Genomic DNA, 24,397 nt, shown 5'->3' on the forward strand with positions numbered 1-24,397 from the left:
TTCATCCTTCCATCCTTGTTCTGTGAAATATCTCAACATCTACTTGATGGGTCGGCACAAAATTTGGTACAGAAATTCATGGTTGCGAGTCTGACTGACTTTAGCAATCCCCTGACTTTTCCTCTAGCCTAGTGCCACCACAAGACTGATATTTGCAGTTTTGAATAAAATGTCTTGACACTTTATGAATGGAGTCAGAAAATTTAGTACAGATATTCACACTCTCCAGAAAGCAATTTGTAACAACTTTGGTGATCGCCAAATACTTCGCATACTAATGAAGTCCAGTGAAATCGGGCCTCAGCTGTACTTTGTGTTTAGTGTTAATTAGCAGATTTTAGCATGGTGAAACACTAAACTATGATGTTGAACATGATTATACCTGCTAACCATCAGCATTTTAGCGCTATCACTGTGAGCTTTTTGGCTTGTTGGCATTTAGCATAAAGCACCCCAAGCACTTACAGAGCTGCTAGTATGGATGTAGAGTCTTATTTTAACAGTTTGACTGGAAAGGCAATACAAGTAAGTATACCATGAGGCAATTTGTCTAACATCAGGGATTGTATCATACCATTTATTTCAGTGTGTGTATTAGCCCCTTGTGGGCAATGTTACAAATCAAACATAAATGGAGATAAAAGATTTTATTCATAGGTAGACAGTAGAAAGGAGACAGAGAATGAAGGGAAACCTTCTTTTGAACTGAAGCAGCACTCTATGTTTTTTTTTTTTTATTTGCTTACGGTCCCACTGTACCCTACGTGCTGCCATTGCATGTGATTTACAGCTTAGCTGATAGCTCAATGCCTTAAGAAAGGATGATTTTAGACGATGTAATGAATTTATGCAAGCAAGCTTCTGTCCTATTCCATGTTTGAAATGTGTGATCCATTACTTGATACACATTTCTTGTCCCGAGGGACTAATTTTATGATACTCTGATAAGAACTAATGTATTCTTATTCTGGCCTCATCGCTCAGTCTTTACAGTAAAACCCATTCTGTTTTCATCTCTTTAAACAGATAAGACCTATCAGATCCCATTGCTAAACAGGAACCATGATTAGTATTCTTTCAAAATTACAAGGAAAGGGAACAAATTCATTCTTATCTTCCAGGGACACTAAAACCAGCTCTGACAATTGGTTTTATTCAACTCTTTGTGTGGCAGTCCATCTAGTGGTGGCATTCACCTTTACATTTGATGTCAGACATTTAAACTGAGAGATTAAGGCACAATAAGATAGCGGTACACTTCAGTCACGCATTTGACTCCTCAGTTGGCCTGTGACACCACTACATAACCCTGCCGCCGAACAAATGTAAGATTACCGAGAGGAAAAACCCAGGAGAGAAGCTGAAGTCCCTGGGCACTAATGGAGAACGAGCTCAGGCATATTAAAATTATAATAGCAGGTCCATGTTTCTGCCCATCTTTGCAGAAAAGTTTGAATACCATTAGAGCCACAATAAATGGCTGGTGTCCTTGACTACATAAGATGTCCAAATCTCTCTTAACTGCACAATAAACAGCACAGGAAGAACGTTCGCTGGCAGCAGGGACTTCTGGGATGCTGTTTTTGTTTAGATGGCACCATGTTATGAATTAGGAGTTACAGATTAACTGTAATCGATGAACTTAATGCTGTGACCAAACAGAACAAATGTACTGGGCTGTGATCATTAGGTGAGCCACAAGAGACGCTCTTGATAAGATTAAGAGATAACGTCAGATATAAAGTTATAGAGAGCCGGTCATATGCCAATGCTGTTCCGCTACATTAGTATTCATCCCGGCTCTGGAGCTATTGATTGCTGAATGCCAAGTGCTAAAGGCCAGTCAAATAAAACGAAGAACTCAAGAAGAGTCTGAATGATCCCACAAGACTGAAAAAAAAGGAACTTGAATGACCTGATTTAACCGAGTTCTGAACCTGCAGATCACATTTCTCCAAGCTCTTCGCTAATCTGTGCATTTCACAAACAAACAACTCACTTTTCCACATGTTCAGCGATAAAAAAAAAAATTGTACATCACATAGTCTGATGTAACACAAAATCTCATTAGTTTTAATCTACAAACCAAGCAATAAAAGGCAAGGAAGGCCTCATATTAAATCTACAGTGTGGGATTATCTTGGAAAAATATATTCTGATGAAAATATTACGACTTTACACGAATATCTTACATTTATCTGATGTTCTTACTGTGAAGACAGACATTTAATTTGTGCCAGAACATTCACTAAAACTGGAGGGTGAACATTTTCACTGTTCAGCATGTTTTCCCAATCTGAAATATCATCATCCAGTACAATGTCTTTTTTCCATCTAGAGAAATGGGCTCTTTGAGGCTGCATTTTTAATGTAAATATATAAACATAAAAATGTTTTTTCCAAAAGGATCTGTTAAATTACTTATTTTTGAAGAACTGTGACAAAAAATAGGGCAACATGGTGGTGGAGCTTTTTGCAGTGTCGCCTCAAAGTGAGAAGGTTTCCTCCTATTTAGGTTTCCTCCCATTTTCTGAAGTGACTGGTGATGCTAAATTGCCTGTAGGTGTGAGTGTGAGTGTGAATGGTTGTCTTTCTCAATGTATCAGCCCTGTGATTCACTGGGTGTACCCAACCACTCACCCAAAGCCAGCTGAGGTTGGCTCCAGGCCTCTGACTCTAAAGGATAAGCAGGATAGATAATGAATGAATGAGAACAAAATATGTACTGAACAGCACATTTTGATATTCATTAATTCCACCAGCCTATTCATGCTGGTGCAGTGGCAGTCTAAAGGCTAGAGAAGCAGGCTTCTGACCACCGGTTCAGTCTTTGGATCTTTACTTTGGAAAGTGAAAGAGCATTACCGCCACTGAGCTGTGCTCGAGCAAGACCTTGAACCCCCGACTGTTCAGTGGGCATCAGATCAGACTGTGGCTGCGCTGGAGCTCCAGCTGCAACTGTGTGTAATCGTGAGAGTGCAAACTGTGTGTTCCTAAAAAAAAAAAGAAAAGCATGGCTGTTAGCAGTGCTTCTCTGGTTAAATAAAGGATGCACTGGCCAGGCTTAAATGTCTATCACAACATAGATAGATAAATAGATGTCAGGTTACTTTTGGTCTTAGGCCCTTTAGTTTCAATTAAATTAAATCACTATGTAATAAAATTAGAGCTGCCACTGCTATTGTTTTCATTAGCAACTAACCTATCAATTATTTTTGGGATTTATAAATCATTTGTTTAGTCTATAAAACTTCAGAAAATAGTGAAACATCACAATTTCCCAGAGCCCAAGATGATGTCTTCAATTTGATTAACTATCAGGAACCCAGAGATTATCAAATTGCTATAACGACAGGCAAGAAACAACAGCCAATCCTCACCACCAAGAAGCAGCTGGAACAATCAAATGTTGGCTTTTTTGTTTGAAAATGGTCAACTATCAATATAGCAAATTGTTTTATACTTTTTGTAAAATTTTATATTAATTTTCAGTCTCTCAACTAGTCAGTTACTAAACTAATTATTACATTTCATCATTTCATTGCCCGCTATCTGCCATTCATGGTACCTAATGTATCAGATACTTTGGTGTAGGGCTGTGCAACAGTATACAATGATATCTTTATGCAGCAGAGTGCTTCCAACAGTTTGGGGAAGGCCGTTTCCCACCTCGACATAAGAATGCCCGGGTGCACAAAGTCAGATCCATAAAGAAATGGTTCTCCTGCACAGAGCCCTGACCTCAACCCCATCCAACACCTCTGGTATGAATTGCAGCTCCAACTGTGAGCCAAGCCTCACCACCCAACATCGGTGCCCGACCTCGCTAACACTCTAAAGGCAGATCCCTGCAGCCACGTTTTAAAATCTAGTGGGAAAACCTTTCTTGAAGAGTGGAGGACACAAACACATTGTGGTGTAATGTTTGGTATGTCTATATCAGAGGTCAACTGTTTGTGGATTTTTAAAGTCTAATATAATAACGATAGTCTGGAGCAGGAAAAAGCAGATAGTCGATTAATCTACCGCTCTGCATTGTTAATCTGCCAAACTCTAGTCCATATAATTGTGGCCACTAGCTTGTCTTCCTGTTGTTAAGCAGTCACTGTGCAAAAATAAGACAGTTAATAAGGGCAGCAGCCGTCCTCCGCACTGTTTTAATGCTGTTCTGTGAAAAGTTGACTACTGAAGCAGCACAGTACATGCCCATCACTGCAGTCTTGCTTCAAACCAGGACCTTGTACTTGAATAGTGATGACTCTCAGTGGAAACTCCCTGCATGCATTATCTCTGCTTGTCTGTATTCAAATCCCAGGGAGGCTGGTTTCTTTAATGGCTCCCCTGAATTACATTTTCCTCTCCCCATCATGTTTGAATGGAAAGATGGAATGTGTTACAAACAGCCTGTACTTAGAATAAATCTAAAAAAGCAACAGACAGCAAGAATGAATGAGCAGCAGATATGGTACTTGAGAAATATTAAAGAGGGAAAGCAACACTCTGTTCACATCATATTCTGATATATCTTGCAGGAAGCCAGCATGTTTGATATGTTGTGGCTACATAGCTGTTGGTTTTGGTCTTGTATCTGAGCACATGAGCACAACAGGACATGTCATGTTTTATGTCTGGATCCGTGATCTATATGGCCTGGATGTACAAAGAGGAGCGAAAAGACATTTCCATTGCTCAAAGCACCATCAGCCTTCTTTACAACAAACAATACAAGGAGAGGAGGGGGGAGAAAAGCAATGCCGTCCCAGATTTAGGTGATTATTCACACACAGCCATCTCCAGGCAACATGTGGATGCACAAGGCTCTGACATTATAAAACAGTCTTCAGAATTACAGCTCAGAAACTACAAGCCAAGTGTGACTGTAGCCAGAATTTGACAGTAAATGCTCTGAACTCTGGAGCCATCTGCCCCCTCTGGGTCTGAGCTCCTGCTGCCGCATGGGGAAGAATGATTACTGTACAAAAGCGTGAGTGGGTGGTTTGTGAATTTGGAGATGGACAGAGTTAACGGGAGTCAAACTTGAATCACTCTAGCTACAAAGAACCGGGATGAAGCCAAAATTAGATCTCAGCATTTGAAGCAAAAGATGTGCAGTAGAAAATGATTCAGCTGTTGTAAAACACTATGAGCTGGGAATCTTTTGTCACTGATGTGTTCAAATTTTGAAACCATTCAGGCATTTGCCTCATAGACTAGTGGTTTCCAACTTCGGGTCAGGAGCTGCGAGATGATTACCCAGGTGGGGAAACAAAACATAGCTACACAAGATTATTTTTCTGACAGTTCTCCAATCTTTGCTTTTTGCAAAATACTCCTAAACACTCTAAGGGGGAAATCATTATTCCATTGAACTGCTTGCAACTCTGTTATGAGGGATTCAAAGCAAAATCAAATATGAGGAACCACTGATATAGATCATCCTGACTGCCGTCCCACAGAGTAGGTTTTGGGGTCATTTAAATGCATCATTTTGAATATATCATTATGAGCTTTTCAAGTACTGGGTATACCCGACACGTTGTAAGTTCTTTAATTGTACTGGATGACAAGGAGGCTATGAACCACCCAACGCCAAAAAGCTGTGGAGGCTGCCAGCTTCACTTTTTAAGAGTCCTTCCTTCCTCCTCCTGCTGCTGTTGCTGTGCCCGGTTCTGACTGAGCAGCTGTTTCTCTTTGGGTTGTTGTTGGAGGTTGTGCTTACAAAAATAACTCTTGTTCCAAGATCTTTAGCCAAGTCTCACTGTTGCTGTCTTTACATACAGTTTAATATTAGCACGTTAATTCAGACCTGCCAGCAAACATGTATTTCATGGATGTCTGGTTATAATGTCAGAATACTTAAAGGTGCAGTGTGTAGTATTTAGGGAGATCTATTTGCAGAAATAGAGTTTCACATTTATAATTATGGTTTTATTATTGTATAATCACCTGAACCCAAGAATCTTTGTGTTTTTGTTAGCTTGAAATGAGCCCTTTATATCTACATAGGGAGTGGGTCATCTTCCATAGAGTCCACTATGTTTGTACGGTAGCCCAGAAAGGACAAATGGGTCATTTTGCATTATGCGTTGTGGCACCTGGCATTGGTTGAAGGATGAAGAAGAAAGAAGAAAGAAGAGGATTACCATTTGGCATTGTGAGAAGTTTAAAAACCCAAATTTTGATTAATGCAGAATCACGGTAAGCACAAAGAAGCAGGGGAGCTAAATCCCCATCTTCTACTATGAACTTGGAAAGGGAGGGAGGGAGGGAGGGAAGGAAGGAAGGGAGGGGGGGGGGGGGGTGGTGGTGAGGCAAGGGGTATTCAGTTGGTTGCAATCTCATAGATGCCACTAAATCCTGCACACTGCCCAGACCTTCCAGCCAATTAGAACAAAGAGGGTTCATTGGTCATGGTATAAATTATCTTGGTAGAACTACAGTGGGGCAAAAAAGTATTTAGTCATCCATCAATTGTACAAGTTCTCCCACTTAAAAAGATGAGAGAGGCCTGTAATTTTCATCATAGGTACACTTCAACTATGAGAGACAGAATGGGGAGAAAGAATCCAGGAAATCACATTGTAGGATTTTTAATAAATTAATTGGTAAATTCCTCGGTAAAATAAGTATTTGGTCACCTACAAACAAGCAAGTTTCTGGCTCTCACAGACCTGTAACTTCTTCTTTAAGAGGTTCCTCTGTCCTCCACTCATTACCTGTATTAATGGCACCTGTTTGAACTCGTTATCAGTATAAAAGACACCTGTCCACAACCTCAAACAGTCACACTCCAAACTCCACTATGGCCAAGACCAAAGAGCTGTCAAAGGACACCAGAAACAAAATTGTAGACCTGCACCAGGCTGGGAAGACTGAATCTGCAATAGGTAAGCAGCTTGGTGTGAAGAATCAACTGTGGGAGCAATTATTAGAAAATGGAAGACATACAAGACCACTGATAATCTCCCTCGATCTGGGGCTCCACGCAAGATCTCACCCCAAGGGGTCAAAATCCTTAATCACAAGATCCTTAATCACAAGAACGGTGAGCAAAAATCCTAGAACCACACGGGGGGACCTAGTGAATGACCTGCAGAGAGTTGGGACCAAAGTAACAAAGGCTACCATCAGTAACGCACTACGCCGGACTCAAATCCTGCAGTGCCAGGCGTGTCCCCCTGCTTAAGCCAGTACATGTCCAGGCCTGTCTGAAGTTTGCTAGAGAGCATTTGGATGATCCAGAAGAGGATTGAGAGAATGTCATATGGTCAGATGGAACCAAAATAGAACTTTTTGGTAAAAACTCAACTTGTCGTGTTTGGAGGAGAAAGAATGCTGAGTTGCATCCAAAGAACACCATACCTACTGTGAAGCATGGGGGTGGAAACATCATGCTCTGGGGCTGTTTTTCTGCAAAGGGACCAGGACGACTGATCCGTGTAAAGGAAAGAATGAATGGGGCCATGTATTGTGAGATTTTGAGTGAAAACCTCCTTCCATCAGCAAGGGCATTGAAGATGAAACATGGCTGGGTCTTTCAGCATGACAATGATCCCAAACACACCACCCGGGCAACGAAGGAGTGGCTTCGTAAGAAGCATTTCAAGGTCCTGGAGTGGCCTAGCCAGTCTCAAGATCTCAACCCCATAGAAATTCTTTGAAGGGAGTTGAAAGTCTGTGTTGCCCAGCGACAGCCCCAAAACATCACTGCTCAAGAGGAGATCTGTATGGAGGAATGGGCCAAAATACCAGCAACAATGTGTGAAAACCTTGTGAAGACTTACAAAAAATGTTTGACCTCTGTCATTGCCAACAAAGGGTATATAACAAAGTATTGAGATGAACTTTTGTTATTGACCAAATACTGATTTTCCACCATAATTTGCAAAGAAATTCTTTAAAAATCAGACAATGTGATTTTCTGGATTTTTTTTTTTTTTTTTCTCATTTTGTCTCTCATAGTTGAGGTATACCTATGATATGAATTACAAGCCTCATCTTTTTAAGTGGGAGAACTTGCACAATTGGTGGCTGACTAAATACTTTTTTGCCCCACTGTATAACACTGGCTGCACACTAACAGTCGTTTCTCTGAAGATTATATTTTGGGCCTGGCCCAAAGCAATTCTATGTAAGATATAATGTAATCATTGACAAACTGGCGGCCACAGAGCCATTGCAGAGGGTAAACATAACTAGAGGGAGACAGCAGATACTTTGACTTGTCAAACAGAGCTGTAACTAATAACATCATTCGTTGCTGCGCTGTCCTGTAATAACTGCTGGGACAAAGTCATCGTTAATGTTATTAGTCTCACCCATTTTTCCTGCTATAAGTCAATCGAGATGTGTCTACTGTGACAAATGTCTGTGAATCGGATTCAAAAATACATGCTGCTCATCAAGAAAACATAGCAGTCAAATCTAAAAATATGAGGACACCTATAGTAATATCTTTGTAAAAGATGCACCTTCCCAGTGTTTGTTTGTGGTGCTCAAAGTCATTTAATTAATCTCAGTGTCACTAATTTATCCTGTCCATGTCAACATGCTAATGTTTCAGCCAAGTGTCCTTCAACGTAGCAGAAGAAATGGGTGAAAGTCAACCTCATCCTGATAATCTGTATGTGTGCGATATTTTACTTTGACAATTCAGTGAAGAAGTCTGTTTGTCTCTGACTTAATGGAGAGAGCCTTCCTGTGTCTTTTGGCCAAAGGCCCTGTAATCTTGGTTTCAATCTACACAGTATATGTTTGCAACAATTGAATATCCACAATAAAATAAGCAGCCATGGTATTAAAGATTCGATATAATAAATAAGAAATCTTACATACTCTGCTTCTTCACAACAGTAAACACATTTTGATTCAAATATTGCCAAAACTTCAACCCATAAAAGACAAGCAAAACCACAAATGTAAAATAACCAAAACCATTCAAACTTGGCAGAAAACCTCGTGTTTCTGTAGGGGCACACACGCACACACGCACACACACACACACACACACACACACACACGAGTTTGCACCAGGTTGACTCTGAACACCATGAACGCAGCTTTAGCCTTTTTAGGTCGGTTTCCTTTAAGGACTCGTTGAATTCATCAAACCACAAGACGAAGAACAATTACAGGCCTGAACGGACCATTTTTATAGTTAAAATATGAATGAAACACAGCTGGGTATTTAAAAAGACGCGTGAAACCTAGAAGAAACAGTGAGCCCACAGTCACATTGACCAGCAAGAGCCTACACGCACTTCACCTGCATCAACCCTCTGAGCATCCAAATAAACATCTTAAAACCTTCATAATCGGTCAGAAAGGAGCGTGTTAAGCTCTAAAGAAACGACTTAAAGCTTCGTGTTGTCATACCTGTCACTTGTCCTGCACCTTCACGCCGTTCACAGCATCCTTCAGGGCGCAGACATCTTGGATTATGAGCACAGCGGGCTGTTTGCTGCTGCTCATCACAGAGCTGCCCCCTGCTGGTGCGGAGGAGCAGCTGCAGCATCAGGGGGGAACCACAAGGGGTCTGTTCGACCAAAAAAAGACAAATCAAAATAGACAAGAGATTGAAAATACATTGAAATAAATCAAGAGGAAAAAACCAAAGCGCTGTGGCTTATTGTTAAATCATATTCTAAAAAAGTTCCATTGCATGTTTATTATTTATTTATGTGGTGTGTTCCCACCAAACATGAAGCAAATTTTTGGCGCTAGCAAATTACGTATGAGTTGAAAATATTCTGGCAGAGAGCTCTGGTGTCCCGCTGAATGTGTCCTGGAGGGGAATCTTAGCAACGACATGATGTCCTGACAGTGAATCAAACATGGAGCAGCCCAGGCGGGTCTGTAAGCACCCAGAGCTCAATGTTATCACTTGCTCCAGGCAAATATTAGCTTTGCATTTGGTGGAAAAAAAGTAAGGGCTTTCATGTGAGAAAAAGAGACTCAACATGATATGCACTAAACCTAGGCTTCACTTTAATATACCTTGATTTGTGTTTTTCATGAATAATAATGTTATTAACTAGAAAGAAAGAAACACTCTGACTGGCCAAAGGTAAGAGGCTCTCTGATTGGCTGAAACAAAGAAGGTCTCTGATTGGCCGAAAGAAAGAACCATTCTGATTGGCCAAAAGAGAAAAATATTTCAATTGGTCAAAATAAAGAGAATCTCTGATTGACAGAAAGAAAATTTCCTCAAAGTTAAAACAATCAGCCGGTGTAACAGAGGACCACTGCTCAGGTGTAAGATTTACCTCATGAAAGAAAAATGAAAGACCTCCAGCTTTTTGACTCCTGAACACAACTTCAGGTGCTTCACTACCACCTTCTGTAGTGCTATGTCCCAACTTTATCCGCTGTTATAATCATTTCTGGTTCCTTATTTGGAGTCACGGCTTCACATTACATGGCCGCTTTCAACAAAAATATTTTTAAAATTACAAGTAATAATCCTTCCTTTGGATGGTAGATTTAGTGTTTCTGTGATAAGTTTACAGCTAACCTGGTTAGCTAGGTAGCTGTCTGAGCCTGTTGGTTAACTTACTGCTTGGTTATCTTTTTATTTATTCTACATTAACTCCTCTATTTTTCTGTTGCCTATTATTTCTGTAGATTAATTGAGGTGAACTTCTTTGGGACTCATTCATTTTAATTTCATTTCATTTTCTCATTTAATTCATTTGACTCCAGTTTTCATGTTACAATACCATTAGATTTAAACAAATTGATGTCTATGATATCTAATTTGTTTCTGATGTGTAGCCCAATCACTGGGCTTATCATTAACATTATTGTCCACTACTGTTTTCAGTCTGACAGATGCCTCCAGTCAAAACCTCAACTGCTGACTGATGTTTCCACCCTTTACTGTGCATGTAACAGTAAGAAGTCCATTTAGTGACTGTACATCAGACAGTCTTCATCAACCAATGAGATCAGAGATCTAAAGTTCCTTGTCAACTGGGCAGAATCCATTTTCTGATGAGGCCCATATGATGTTGTTGAAAGATCCTGAGTAAGTAATTAGCTGGCCTCGTAAGCTTGTTTTCTTAATCCTTGTATAAAAGGTCATGAGTGAACTTTCAGTGCTTCTGAACCACCAACAATGTTCAGAAAACCAAAATGAGAGAGAGCAGACAACACTGGTGGAGGGTCTAGCAGTTTATTGAAGCACAGATGAAATACTCAAACGCATGTTAACGTTTTCATGAATTTGTCATTTCTAATTCATGTCAAAAACAAATCATCACCTCGGGCTGTTAATAGGATCAAATAAACTCAACCAGTCTCCTTCTGTGAATGTGAAATGAATGTGAATATGTTTGGTTTAGTGTGATGTTGTTACCTGGCTCTGGGGGAAGTTCAGGGAATGAAAAATGAATTCATGCTGTTATGCTGCTAGATAATCTCCCTCCTGTGACCTGGACCAGAATAATCCTGTAATTAATTCTGTTACACTTCCACTATGAAACAGCATGGGCATTAGAGACAACATTTCCATCAAGGGTTACTGCAACATGGAGAAAAGTTTGGGGATGAATTATTTTTTGGCAGAATAGCAAAGAACAGACACACGTATGTGGTCAAGTCTGAGGAATGTTTTTATTTCATTGAAGCGTAATCTAGCAGAAAAATGTGAGTTCCTGCATATTACCGAGACATTTTAGTCTAATGTTTTACTAAAGTAATTATTTCAATACATCTGACACTTTACCTACAGGATTTCCATGAGTGGATTAACTTGTTTAACTGGTCTAAAAACATCTTTTACTCAAATATTGGTTCAGAGCAAATACGCTGCTGGAATCAGCAACTAATTTACATCTTATACTTACCGCCATATTTACTATCCTCATCCTTTACAGAGTCTTTAACTCACTTAAATATTTGAAGCCAGAAATATGACTGAAAAAAAAAACTTTATCAAAATATTTTATTTAGAGTAAAGTTATTTACATCAACACTATCTCATGTCCACTCTGACAGATTTAGGTGATAAGCAATTGTGGGATACTCAGTAATGCAACTCTAGGCCAAATTAACCAGTATACAAACACTCACCATACATAAGTGCTCAATGTGACAAAATATTTTGGAAAATTTAAATTCTTTTACATTAAAATTGTGAAGTGTGAAATTCAAACTGGAAATATAAAATTCTGAGTTAAACAATAAAAGTACAATATGCAAAGCCAAGTCACTTCCAAATGGAGTTAAAAATATAAATCAAAAGGAAATTCACAGTTTTTCACAATATGTTTGAGGTAACAACAACAGAAAGGAGTATTTTACACTGAAATGGTCACAAATATTTTAAGGCATTTTAAGACGTTTTAATAAATAATTCGATATTCTAAAATGTCCAAAAAGTACCATTAAAAACGCAATGGAGGATTCACAGATCAGTTGGTGGAACTGGTCACTTTCTGTAGGGCAGCCGCGCTCACATTTAGGGAATGCTCATTGGGAAAAAATTCCCTCAATAGGAATGATAGGAGCATCTGTTATGAAAGATAAGGAAACACAATAAGAACAACATTTGTATACTTTATTCAATGAGAAGTGAAACTTAAATCCTCTAAATGAGGAACGGTGACAGAAAGTAGATGTTGAGATACTCACATATACCAGCGTTTTGTTTTCTTCTCTGTCCTGGAAAATATTAAAAACAGAATCCACGTCCGTCTTCTTCAGCACAAGATAGTTTGAATCTACAAAGAGAACGTGAAACTAAATTTAGATGCCAAAAATATCTGGATATTTCCTTTAAATGCAGAGAGGATAAATAACGTTAAAGGAACACTCTTTGACTGCTTGACATGATGCCAAAGTTACGCATTCTGGGTATTTATCTAGGTGACTTTATAATTCATCAAGAAAAATGACCAGATACTAATAGACTAGCTTTAGGGTGGAGAAATGTGAACAGACCAAGTATGAATAAATATATTAAGGATCTTTCATCATGTGCTGCAAAGGAAAAACTAACATGCATTATTAAAGGAAAGATGGAAGTTTTTGAAAATATGCGGGAGATGATCATGGATTTTTGTTTTAAACAAAATGTTGGTAATGATCAATAAAGTCAAAGACTGGGGAGGGAAGGGGACAACTGGAATAAGATTATACACTGGATTAGCCCATGTGATCGTTAAGATTTCTACATCCTAGTTACTGTAACATTTGTAGATTCACCTCTGTTGTAATTCATTGCTGTTTTCTTTTATTCTTTTCTTTCCTTTTCATTCATTGGCACACAGTAGCTGCTGCCTAGACTTGCCATTCATTGATAAGTAATGTTTGTTATAATTTGAAAACCCAGATAAAAATAATGTTGAAAAAAAAAAGCGCAAAAAGGCGTCACCTACATCTGGCATTGATTAGGTTGTGCGCTCTGTCCCTGGTCTCGTTCTTCTCCTCCTCGGTGCGAGGAGGAGGAGGCGCTGCTGGTTGAAACTCTGGCCACTGTTTGTCACGCAAGGTGTCGATGTATGCGGCCATTTGCACTTCTGTTGGGTCCATCTTGTTTAGGAAGGAGTTCACTTTTCTGGAGAAGAATTGAACACAACAAGAAGTCATTGACAGACAAGGATCCAAGTTCTCTGTAAAAATGTGTAAGGATTGGAAGTCTGCACAGAACTCACTTTTTCAAAATGGGCATAACAGGCTTCAAAATGGCATCAAATATGTTTATGAGGATGGAGTTTCCTGTTAAGACACAAGAAGTATTCTGTTTATCTTCTAGAGCATCCTAATCCTAGTGTTGGTGTTTTGCATGTTCCAACTAATTTGTCACAAGAGAAACAACCAGCTCCTGACAAAAATATGTCTTGGTCTTTGTGAACTAAAGGCTCAACTGTGTGCACCAACTAATTGCCACATTTGTCCATCTGTTGTTTAGCACAGTTTCCGTGGGTGGACGAGAATGGCTGAGATTCTAATAGTGAATATTTCAAGAATAAAATTAAAGCAAAAAGGCAACAGAGCTCCATAACTGCAGAGTTAATGTGTTTTCCCTTATTCAAATCGGGAGCCTAAGGACAGACGGTGTTGTATGCTGGACAGATTTTAAAGCACTCTTTTGCTTTCTCCCTCTGAGGCAAATCTGTTGGCCGATTAGAAAAAAAAAATCAACTTGACCTGACTTGTTAATCCTCTATAATTTGGCACTATTAGATAGACAGATGAATCATTTGATTCAACATCAGTATTAAAAATATTGATTGATGCAGATTTCCTTCCTACCTTCCGGTGAGCAGCTGGTTTTATCTTATTTCAGGAAAATGTGGAACTTTTACAGGTTTGAAGTTTGCCTGACATATATAGCTAGATGGACAATAAATCGTAGTGAAGGTTACGTATTTTTGGTCAAGGTTGTGTTATTGTTTCCCGATTAAGCTTCTTGAAAGAGTGCTGAGACATTTTGTGGACTAAACATCAGTATTTCAGATATTTTCAGATATTCTCCAACCTGCATGATGAGGCATCTACATAGAAGTTACCAAATTAATATTTCCCTTTCATCCCTTTTCTTATGCAATTTGGCTGCCAACTGTCAAACCTGAACTGGCTGAATAACGCAGTCTAAATATTCCCTGCGAAGGATTAGCTTTGTAAGGCAAGTGTCAGGTCTCTGCAGGTCTTTGTAGCACTGAAATAAACAAACCACTGGTGAGATTTTAGGAAAATTACATTAGTCTAAAAAGCTGCAGTATGCTTTAAAAACGTTGGCAGTGAAATACACATGATTTCTAGCAAATAGACTAGAATATACAAAAACACTAGTATAATTCTGAAGCTCATAATGCTGTAAACAATCCCCTCTGAGTTTGAACACGGAACAAACCAGATATTTCTTTCAGCAGATCAAATATGGCTTTGGTCGCCTCAAGCTGCTCCCAGTTCACTTGGCTCCTCTGACACTGGGAGTCCTCCCCTCTTGGGGAAGTGCCCTGCTCCTTCCCTTTAGCCTTATTCGTTCCACCTGACATCTTCAAACATATTTTCTCCTTTTTATTTGACCTTGCACTGAAATGAGGCCACGACGGGCCTTCTGAGCTCTCCCTCTGAAACCCTCCATTCTGGCTGCAGTGGGGCGTGGAGTATGACTCCAGCAGGTCATCACCGGCGGATTTTGTTGAGGCCAGAGACTCTTGTGATCTGGATCGAGTCAGTCCTTTGAAAATCATCTTGAAGTGAGAAGTTACGGGATTATCAGAGTCCTCCGTTTTGTCTTGGGGACAGTTTCCATTTGCTGATTGTGGCTCCCTTTCCATTTCTGCTTCCTCAGGTGGCTCTGGGGGAGTATCACACTGGGAGATAACAATCATTGGGATTGTAGCACCGGGACCACATTTGCTCTTCTCAGTAGAGGCACTAGGGTTGTCTAATGGCAGAGCTGTGGATTCTGTCTGTACAGATGCCGTTGTGATTTCCTTCGGGGCTTCTGTCTGAGGGCTAGACGTCTGCAAAGGAAAACAAAATCAGGTTGTGACAGCGGACCCTGAGGCACCGGCCTTTATGATACAGAGACACCAGCAACCAAATATACACCTGAAGTTTCATCTACTCATTACAAAGAGCACTAGACAGCATGTGAAAGTAGTAGTAAAATGTCTCCTCTGGCTCTGGAGGGAGCTTCCTGCAGTCTGAGAAAATATCTCTGGTGACGTCATGTCACCTTGTGACTTTTTTCACAGATAACCTGTGTTACAAAACAGCTGATGTAGTGTTTGTCAGATATGGGTATTTATCATACAGGGAGGTCTAGTGAAAGACTGTCATGATGTATTATGGGAAATGTTGTGACAAAATAATTGCTTAGATCTAGAAACATGGTGACATTACTCAAACAAAGTCCAACAAGCAGTCTTATTCAAATTATTCAAGTAAGGACCAAAGGTAAGTGATGTCGGTGGTTATCTCTTACTGCACAGAAATACTGTTTGTGTGCACAACCACTATGAGTATGTCAGTTAAACAAGTTAAACCAGTAAAGGGTAACTGATGATCTTTACACTGCATAGATTGAATAATCATTTTGCTTTTCGCATTTGTTCTCTCTGAAAAATCAGTTTGACAAACTCACAAGTTTGTTTAAACCCTGATCTGTTTTCGTTAATGCTCTTAATCAGAAAATTTAAACTCGGACTATAACTGAAAGGAATGATGGCCAAAGGTACAAAAGTAAGACCCAGGTTGTAAGAAACCACTCTTTAAGATGTCAACTCGGAGAAGAAGATATGTGAAGCTTTACCTCCTCTTCCTCTTGACCTGGAGTCAGGAAGTAAGCCAAGCCGCTCAGAAGGCCCCACACGCCCCCATAATGTTCTTCCTCATTCAGCAGTTTGTCAAGTGGGCAGAGGAACTGAAAAACCGGTTGAGTGTGACCCATCAGATTATCAGAGACTAATTCCTGGAAGATAAAATAGCAAAGTGTTGAGTGATGAAGGTTTTCAAATGTTTGTCTGTCAACAGAATAGTTAGAATTTTTACTGATGTCTTTCACCTGCAGAAAGTGCTCCACCGACACTCTGGCTTCTTCTTTGACCTCATCGTTGACCTCCAACTCCTCAAGCACCAGGATCAGGGGCAGGCTGGTCGAATCCTGAAAAAAAAGGAAGGAAAATTAGTGTTTCATAACAAGAGAACTTCAAGGCGTAACAATACTTAATCATCTCCAGTGTTTTGGACATTTGGCAAAAGTGCAATAAAATTTGATGGTACACAAGAGTTGAATTCCAGACTTCATGGTTTGTTTCCACAACAATGCTTCCCTCTGGCTCACGCTGAATAGACAATAAACAGGAGACAACCAGGAGATCTTCTACAGATCATGACATCATAAACAATTCAAATCCTAGTGAAATATGCTTTTCATTGTCAACTTGGATAAATAAAGAAAATGTAACATGATTCACAATATTCAAGCCATTTCTAGAGTTCATCTCAAACTCGCAGGTCTTTTTTTCATACATGCAGTAATGTCATTCAGTAGAACACTAGAAGAAAAGCCCTGTGGCAAATACCAGCTGGAAATGTGAGAGAGGTATTTCCAAACAATAAGTTGCTCTCAGTGGCTCACTGCCCAAACTGGTAACCAAACTCAACAGGCTCAAGCTATCTTTCGTCTATCTCAAGTCAACTCTCACATGTCTGTTTGTACATTGAAACAGTTTTCGGTGGCTATAGTTGTTCTTACTTCCTACAGCGTTTTCTCTGTATCAGGTAAGGGCTAAATCCATGTTCCTCGTTCTGTGTGAAAACACATTCTAAAGTTCAGCAGGAGATAATATGAAGCTTCAGCCATTTTACGAGGAAAAGTCAGCTGTGTATCACCCCCATCTCTTTATAGCCAGTATAGAGAGGATGAATTATTTAAGATAGCAAAAACTGTTTCGGCGTACATGTGAACATGTCAGTGGTGCTTTAAGATTGGTTTGGAAACAAGTGGAACTAATCCTTTAAATAAACATTTGATATGGGGACTCATCATTCATTCCCTCCTGCCCTCTAACACTTCTACTGTATTTTTCTGAACTGTTCACAGGGTAGCTGAAATAGTGATTACTGTATAAAAACGTTCTACAATAACAATAAAAATGATGTGAATATATCGGCATAAGATCCCTTGTGTATCATGGTGGTTTGGTTTGCTGGCTTGCAACTTGGACATCAAGTCAATGATTCAAATGCCTTTAATTTATCACAGAAATCTGTGGACCTCTGCTCCCCAGTACAGTTCAGCCTCATTAAGCATGATGTCACTTTTCCACTTTTAGAAAATGTTAAAATAAATACCAGAAAGTCTGAAGTTTGTCCACAGCCCTTTCTCCTTTATATAACAGAAGATGTACATGAAAGAACACATCAGGTTTCAAAATAGGTTTTATTTTACCTGCTGTTTAGACTTTACACTGAGTTGCCAGTTTATTAGGTACACGTGGCTAAAAACAATGCAGTCTGACACAGCAGCTCTGCAATAAATCCTCACTTCATGACGTTTTTTAGAGGGGGGTTTTGGATGATGTTAAACTGTATTGCATAGTACAGAAAGGTGTTTGTTATTTAGGCTACCCTAAATGGGGCGGACAAATACACATCTCTGAAACAGTTTCAACAAAAACTTAACATTATACCTTTGGGACGGGAGGATTTATTGCAGGATTGTTGTATTAGAGACTGCTTTAGGTTTATCAAAGTTCACCAAATAAACTGACAACTGCACAGATGACTAAAATTATATTTTTAAAAAACCCTACACAAGATGGCTTTCCATCTGCCTTTTACCTGCCATCTGTTGCGGAAGTATATAACATCCATGTAGGCCTTCCTGATGTCCCACTGTAGGTTCTCGGGGCTGTCCTTCTCCTCCAGGTGAATGGTGAAGATTAGCTCCTCATCCTCCCAGTCGGCCTACAACACAGTTAACTCCTACTCAAACTGCAGCTCAAATATTAACATACCATTCAAGCTCTCACAGAGCCTCGGCAGACAGATAACAGGCCTCGAGGACATTCCAGACTGTCACTGATATTTATAACTCACATGAGGGATGCTGACAGCCCAGCGGCCAACACACCACATCTCATACGACAGCTTGAATTCCATCATGTCCTCTTGGACGCTAGTCAAGTAGTTTTCCAGATCACTGTCCTCCTAATGGAGTTTGGTCAGAAAAAGACAATGACTCTGTTGTGTTCCACAAGTTGTCCTCTTCAATTTAATATATTGCTTCATCTGTAGTGGACTCACCCTGTCCGAGTCCTGCTGGCTGTAGATAGAGCCTTCCCTGCTGCTGACATCGTCCTCGTTGGACACGTCCCCCTGGATCGCCATGATCCTCAACGTCAGCTCCTGCTCCATCTTTTTCAGCTTCTTCTTCTTGGCCTTCTTGGACTTCATCTTGTCCACAAATTTTGACCATCCTTCTTTTAACTTGTTGCCTGAAAATTACAACAACCACATATTAAAAGTTAGAGAAAATTCTAGAAGTGATATTCTATCATAAGTATTTTACCTTTTCTTAGTGTCTCGTGTAAGTATTCTTTCTTGTGAACATCATAGCACTGAAGAAACATAATTTCCCTTTCCGATATACTGAGAATTGCACGTGGCCAGAATAGCAACAGTCTTCCTTGACCTTGATCGTCACCTTAACAACATTTTTTGTTCTAAATCTGCATTGTGAGGACGTGCAACAACTATTGAGCATCTTCACAGCTGAAAATTTAAACACTCACCAGATATAAACCACATTCCAGTAGACATGCAAGCACTGAAAGCTTGATTAGTAATAAAACTTTCAATCATAATCAATGTGATGGCCTGAAAATTAACACACATCCCATCAGATCTAAATGATTCTTACGGATTATGACAAATGATGGTATTTTTTTCTAAATCTATGATGTGATCATTCCAGAAAATATAAGTATTTATCATATCTCAGCATTCATTCTCATGGCATAATCAGTTATTATTCAGTCATCATTGGTGTTGGATTGTTTGCAATACAAAGGGATGGGAGTTGCTTGAAGACAGCACAGATATATGGCATTCAGCATGCCATTTGCGTAATGCGGACCAACAAACAACAGAAACAGGGGATTAATAATTATGCACTAGAGCCAGGCTGGTAAAGAGAATTATAATGTCACGTAGCTGATAACACATTGCTATTCATCAAACTGTTGTACAAGATGTTATGCAAGCACAGTCTCTTATTCTCTAAACACCCACAAACTACTCCATCTGCCTCTCTCGAGTCTCCATCATCATCCTCATCTGAAAAGTGTTCTCACTCCCAGCTGAAAGCTGAAAACAAGGTTAGAATTACATGTATTGCTCCTATAAGTTAATGTGTCAGAGCTTTAAATTACATAGGCCTTTTAATTACAGTCATAAAACACACCTCTCCTTTTGGCCTTAATTTTGGTGCTAGTTGAAGTCCCTGCTCCTTCCAAGCTCCTAGGGAGAAAAAAAACAGCCACCAAACAAAACCAGTTCAGCTCAATTTCAAACACAGAAGGTGGCCATTACAGACACTGCTTTGAGGCTCTGTGTCTAAGTCAAGCCAGCAGGGTGCAAAAGATGACAGCCACTCACACTTCACTGCCCTCTGCCTCGCCTTCGTCTTCCTGTGAAACCAGAGACGAGAGATCCAGGTCTGATCCGCACAGCTCCTCCACAGACCCTTTGGGGGTCACGCTGTCCAGCTGGCTCACCACCAGCTGGTTCAGGTTGTCGGGATCAGACAGCCACGACACCAACAGGCCCAACCCTGAGGAAAACAGCAAGCATGCTATTCCTACAAACTCTCTTTGTCATGATGTAAACACACTCCAGTCAGGAGGGAAAATGCTCACATTTGCAGCTAATGAGTCACGTTTTTGAATCTGCTTAAAACAGCTGCAGTCAGTAGTCAATAGCCTCCACAATTGGCAAAACATCATTCGCTTTCTTGCAACATATTAGCAGCAGCCAGTTAGCTTAGCTTAGAATTAAATGTATACTGGAAGCAGGGGAAAACATGCAGCTTGTCTCTGTCCTAAGGAAACAAAAAGCACCAAAAAGCAATTATCACTTTAAATTTGGTATACCAGCGCTCTAGAAACATTTCCTTTTGACTTCTAATGTCTTGTGTTGTTGAGAATAAGTGGTAGAAACCTTTCAAAAGTGAAGCTAAAAATTAAGCTTTTCAATATTAGGCAAAAATCAGGATTATGATTTTTGCTGTAAAAATAAAAACATACATACCTTTCCTGGTCATTTCAAATTATTGCAAAATCTCAATTATGTATCGATAAGCAAAAAAGTGTTATCAGAAATTAGGCATTTCTAATTGACAAGATGAAGAGAAATCTGGACATGCAGATTATTTTATAACTACAGCTGTAAAGATCACTTAGTGTAACTGAGCTAGTGCATAATTACAAAAACCAACTGCACAGCAAAGGTCCCACGAGATAAAACATTTTATCTGATATAAAAATGACAAAAACCCTAAAAGGGAATTGGCAAATCATGTCCAAGTCACCGTCCTTAACAATTAGGGATACAAACAATGTACATTTGTAAAAGAAGTCATGGGAGGCTTAGCCCTCGTGCAAGAGAGAGAATTTAATACTTTCTTACCCTTCAAGGCAATGATCTCTTTTAAGGCACAGCGGTTGACTTCTTGGCCCCACAGAGATTCAGGGAAAAGGTTACGAACCAGAGCATCAGAAAATTCTCGGAGAACGGCAATCTCCTCTGCTCTGGATGTGAACAAGAGCTCTCTGAAAAAGACAGCAAAACAGAGGAGACTCCAACCATTAATAAGTCACTTTACTGGATCACAGATGTTTATCACAGCGTATCTCTGATAATCACTTCATCTAAATCTTAAATCTGATTGGATGTACTACCCTTGAAACGCCATTCAGCATAAAAACAACCATCGGCATGTCACTGAAGGTATGATCTTGTAAAACTGAGGTTAATTATTCATAGGTGCTAAAAAAAAAAAAATATGGAGGTATTTATGGAGCTCAGACACATTACTGAGTGCAAAGAGTAACGGAGGCAGCATGATTTCTGAGTCATTTTAAGAGAAAGTAGGTGTAAAGTCTCACCTGTCAGACTGCTTCACGTTATGCAAGTGCTGAGTCAAAATACGAATGGAGCCCACGACCGCCTGGCAAACATCAAAGTCTCTGGCTCTCTCAATGATCCGGTCGATTGTGAAGTCGACTTCTCTGCTGAGCACCTGGTGCAAAGGCTGGTGCTCACATGGCTCAGGAACGCAGTACCAAGGCAGGACCAGCTGAGCGTAGGCGCACTCAAACACTGAGGAGAGCAGTCACAAAGGAAACTCACATCAACACCAAGCTCCCACGCTTCTTTGGAGCTTGCTTAGAAAAATTGAGCCTTGCTTTTTTAACTTCTGAATTTCCTCATAGCTCCAGAACTCCTGTCCAGATTTTTCCATTTCAAAACTAGGCACCAATATCCATAACAGGCTTTTCCTCTAAACAAAAGTTTATTTATACTTTTTGATGCATCATGGAGAGAAAAGCTGAAGATGCCAGTTGAAAGTGCTGATGCAGCGCTTTGACACAATATCTCATTTATGTCTGTAAACCATAAAACATTTTTAAACAACTATTTGAAACTGTGAATTGCTGATATTTTCAGTGAGTAAAGGCATTCTTAAGCTTTCAATGAAAGGACACAAATAAGTTGGAATAGAAATCTCTCTAGTTTTATGTCTTATATTTTTCTGCTGTATTCTCTGTATAAATAATACAAAAATTCTTTTTGCATGTATTTTGGATTCCTGGTGGCTTAATACTTTGTTAAACTGATAAAATGAGAATCAGGCGTGTAGCTGAGTTTGAGGTGATTAAAAGATACCATACATGTGAGGTTAGGACAGTAAACAATGCTCTAAACACAGAGGAATATGAATGCATAGAAAGTTGGCAGAAATCAGTCTGGATAGATAAAATAGAGTGCTATATTTAAGACTGCAAACATTAATTCTCTCTAGGAATGCTGGCTGCAAAAAGCTTTTTTTGACCAGCCTCAAAACTACAACATACCAATAGTTTTCAAGGTCTGACTTGACAAATCTGAATGTAGATAGCACGAAAAACATGTTTACAGCTGCTCTTATTCTCCTAGAAACTGAGCTCATTAAGAGTGATATCAATCTGCAGCCAAACACAAACCAATTTAATAAATGCAGCATGAAACAGACGCAGAGCAAACAACTGACAATGAGGTATGAAAACCAGATAATATCTAACTTCCTGTTCAACACATCACAGCCATCCATTGGAAGGGGCTGTTTTTTAATCTTTTTCTTTCCTTAAAGCTCCTCCTCGCTTCATGTAACATGACCTCCAGCTGCAGCTGTGTCAATGCAAAACCGTCCCGCTCTTCTGTGTCAGATCAAAAAAAACAGAGCTCAAATGCGGATTCAAAACACCCTGAAGTCAAGAGCAGAATCTTGATTTCTATCCTGTGCTTACAAAGTGCTCCTGGGCTGCAAAGACAAGTGTGTTTTCACCCCTTAAAAACACTTTTCTTGCATATAAAGTGTGCCTCACCTTGCTGAAGAGACCTCTTCACATGTGGATACTGAGACTCCAGCGGTTTCACCCGCTCGCTGCTTTCTACATAATAACCAAACAACTCTTCCCCAACAGTTTCCTGGAAAAACACAAAGCAAATCCCAGGGATTGGTTAGATTAAAGAGCATAATAAGGACTTTAACAACCATTAGTGCTGCACTCTGGGTCACAGTGAGTTATGTGACCCAGAGTGAAAACAGGTTTTTCAGGCCTCAGAGCAAAAACAATGCCCCAGAGCTATGAGTGATAAAATATATGACTAGTTAAAGTAATCTCACAGCTCTTGCTACTGCATTAAATATTTCAATTTCAGTCGTTTTTTGGTCATATGTACTGATAAAAACAAGTTTCACTGCACAATGACATTCTTGCTTTGCCCTTCCGCCTTCAATGCCGCTTTATGATTAAAAAAAACAGATAAATATGAGAAGAAAGGAGATAAATAAACAGTAACTCACTTATTTTTCACAAATGGAGGAAAAGGCAGTTTCAAGTTACATCACATGACATGGCATCTCACGCTCACATTTTAAATGTGCAACTCATTAAAACATGACTCAGTGTTGATGCTCGTACAAGCTACACAACATGCAGTTACAGACGATGTACAAAGCGGAACTGCTAAATATCTTCAATACCTGGAGTGTGTTTTCCTTGATCTCTTCATCAGTTTGAGTGCTGCTCTCTCGCCCACTGTGTCCGAACAACAGCGGGGTAGAACAACAAAAGAGAAAACATAGCAAGTACTGTGTCACTGTGCGCCCGCAGTCGGAAAAATACCAAACCAAGCCGAGAGTTATGGCGATGAAGAAGCGCCATAGATACATCTTCCTGTCTCACAGAGGGCTCTGTTTGCTCGTGTTTCTCACTTCGAGCCGATGTGTTTCGCACAGAGCCAGAGCTGGTTTGTTCACCCACATCTTCATCACCCTGGACGAGACAAGAAGTGAAACGGCGGAAAGAAAGCGAACTTTATCACAGCCGGTCAAAGCGGAGCTGTGATTGGCTGCAGGCAGTCAGCGCGTGCCTGTTGTTCATTACAACAGGATGCCATCTACAGGTTACAGCTTTACCTGACAGTAAGGAGCGTCCTCTATCTATCTATCTATCTATCTATCTATCTATCTATCTATCTATCTATCTATCTATCTATATAGTATTATCAGTATTATCAATAAAAAAAAGTACTTAAAGTATTAGTAAAAGGTGTCAAAAAGTACAATATTTCCCTCTGAAAGGTAGTGAGGTAAAGGTATAAAGAAGCACAT

General features: G+C 39.7%; 2 protein-coding genes across 2 annotated transcripts in view; both read right to left on the reverse strand.

The window, feature by feature from the left end:
* The window catches only part of mrpl11 (mitochondrial ribosomal protein L11), a 40,328-nt gene extending 30,892 nt beyond the window's left edge, over nt 1–9,436 (reverse strand). The window contains exon 1 of the mRNA XM_070837070.1: nt 9,376–9,436. The gene's annotated coding sequence lies outside the window, so the exon portion shown is untranslated. The remainder of the gene's footprint in view (nt 1–9,375) is intronic.
* A 2,491-nt stretch (nt 9,437–11,927) lies between these two features.
* LOC139207398 (uncharacterized) lies at nt 11,928–24,064 on the reverse strand. Its single transcript, XM_070837105.1, has 16 exons — nt 23,768–24,064; nt 23,106–23,208; nt 21,627–21,840; nt 21,148–21,290; nt 20,119–20,293; nt 19,925–19,980; nt 18,766–18,956; nt 18,559–18,669; nt 18,301–18,426; nt 16,520–16,618; nt 16,268–16,426; nt 14,858–15,476; nt 13,656–13,719; nt 13,380–13,558; nt 12,634–12,722; nt 11,928–12,512 (listed from the first exon to the last, which is right to left on the reverse strand). Exons 1-16 carry the CDS (start codon nt 23,954–23,956, stop codon nt 12,414–12,416), a joined length of 2,616 nt encoding a protein of 871 aa, XP_070693206.1. The 5' UTR covers nt 23,957–24,064; the 3' UTR covers nt 11,928–12,413.
* Nucleotides 24,065–24,397: the final 333 nt, after the last annotated feature.

Source organism: Pempheris klunzingeri, chromosome 9 (genome assembly GCF_042242105.1).
Source record: "Pempheris klunzingeri isolate RE-2024b chromosome 9, fPemKlu1.hap1, whole genome shotgun sequence".
Classification (NCBI taxonomy): Eukaryota; Metazoa; Chordata; class Actinopteri; order Acropomatiformes; family Pempheridae; genus Pempheris; species Pempheris klunzingeri.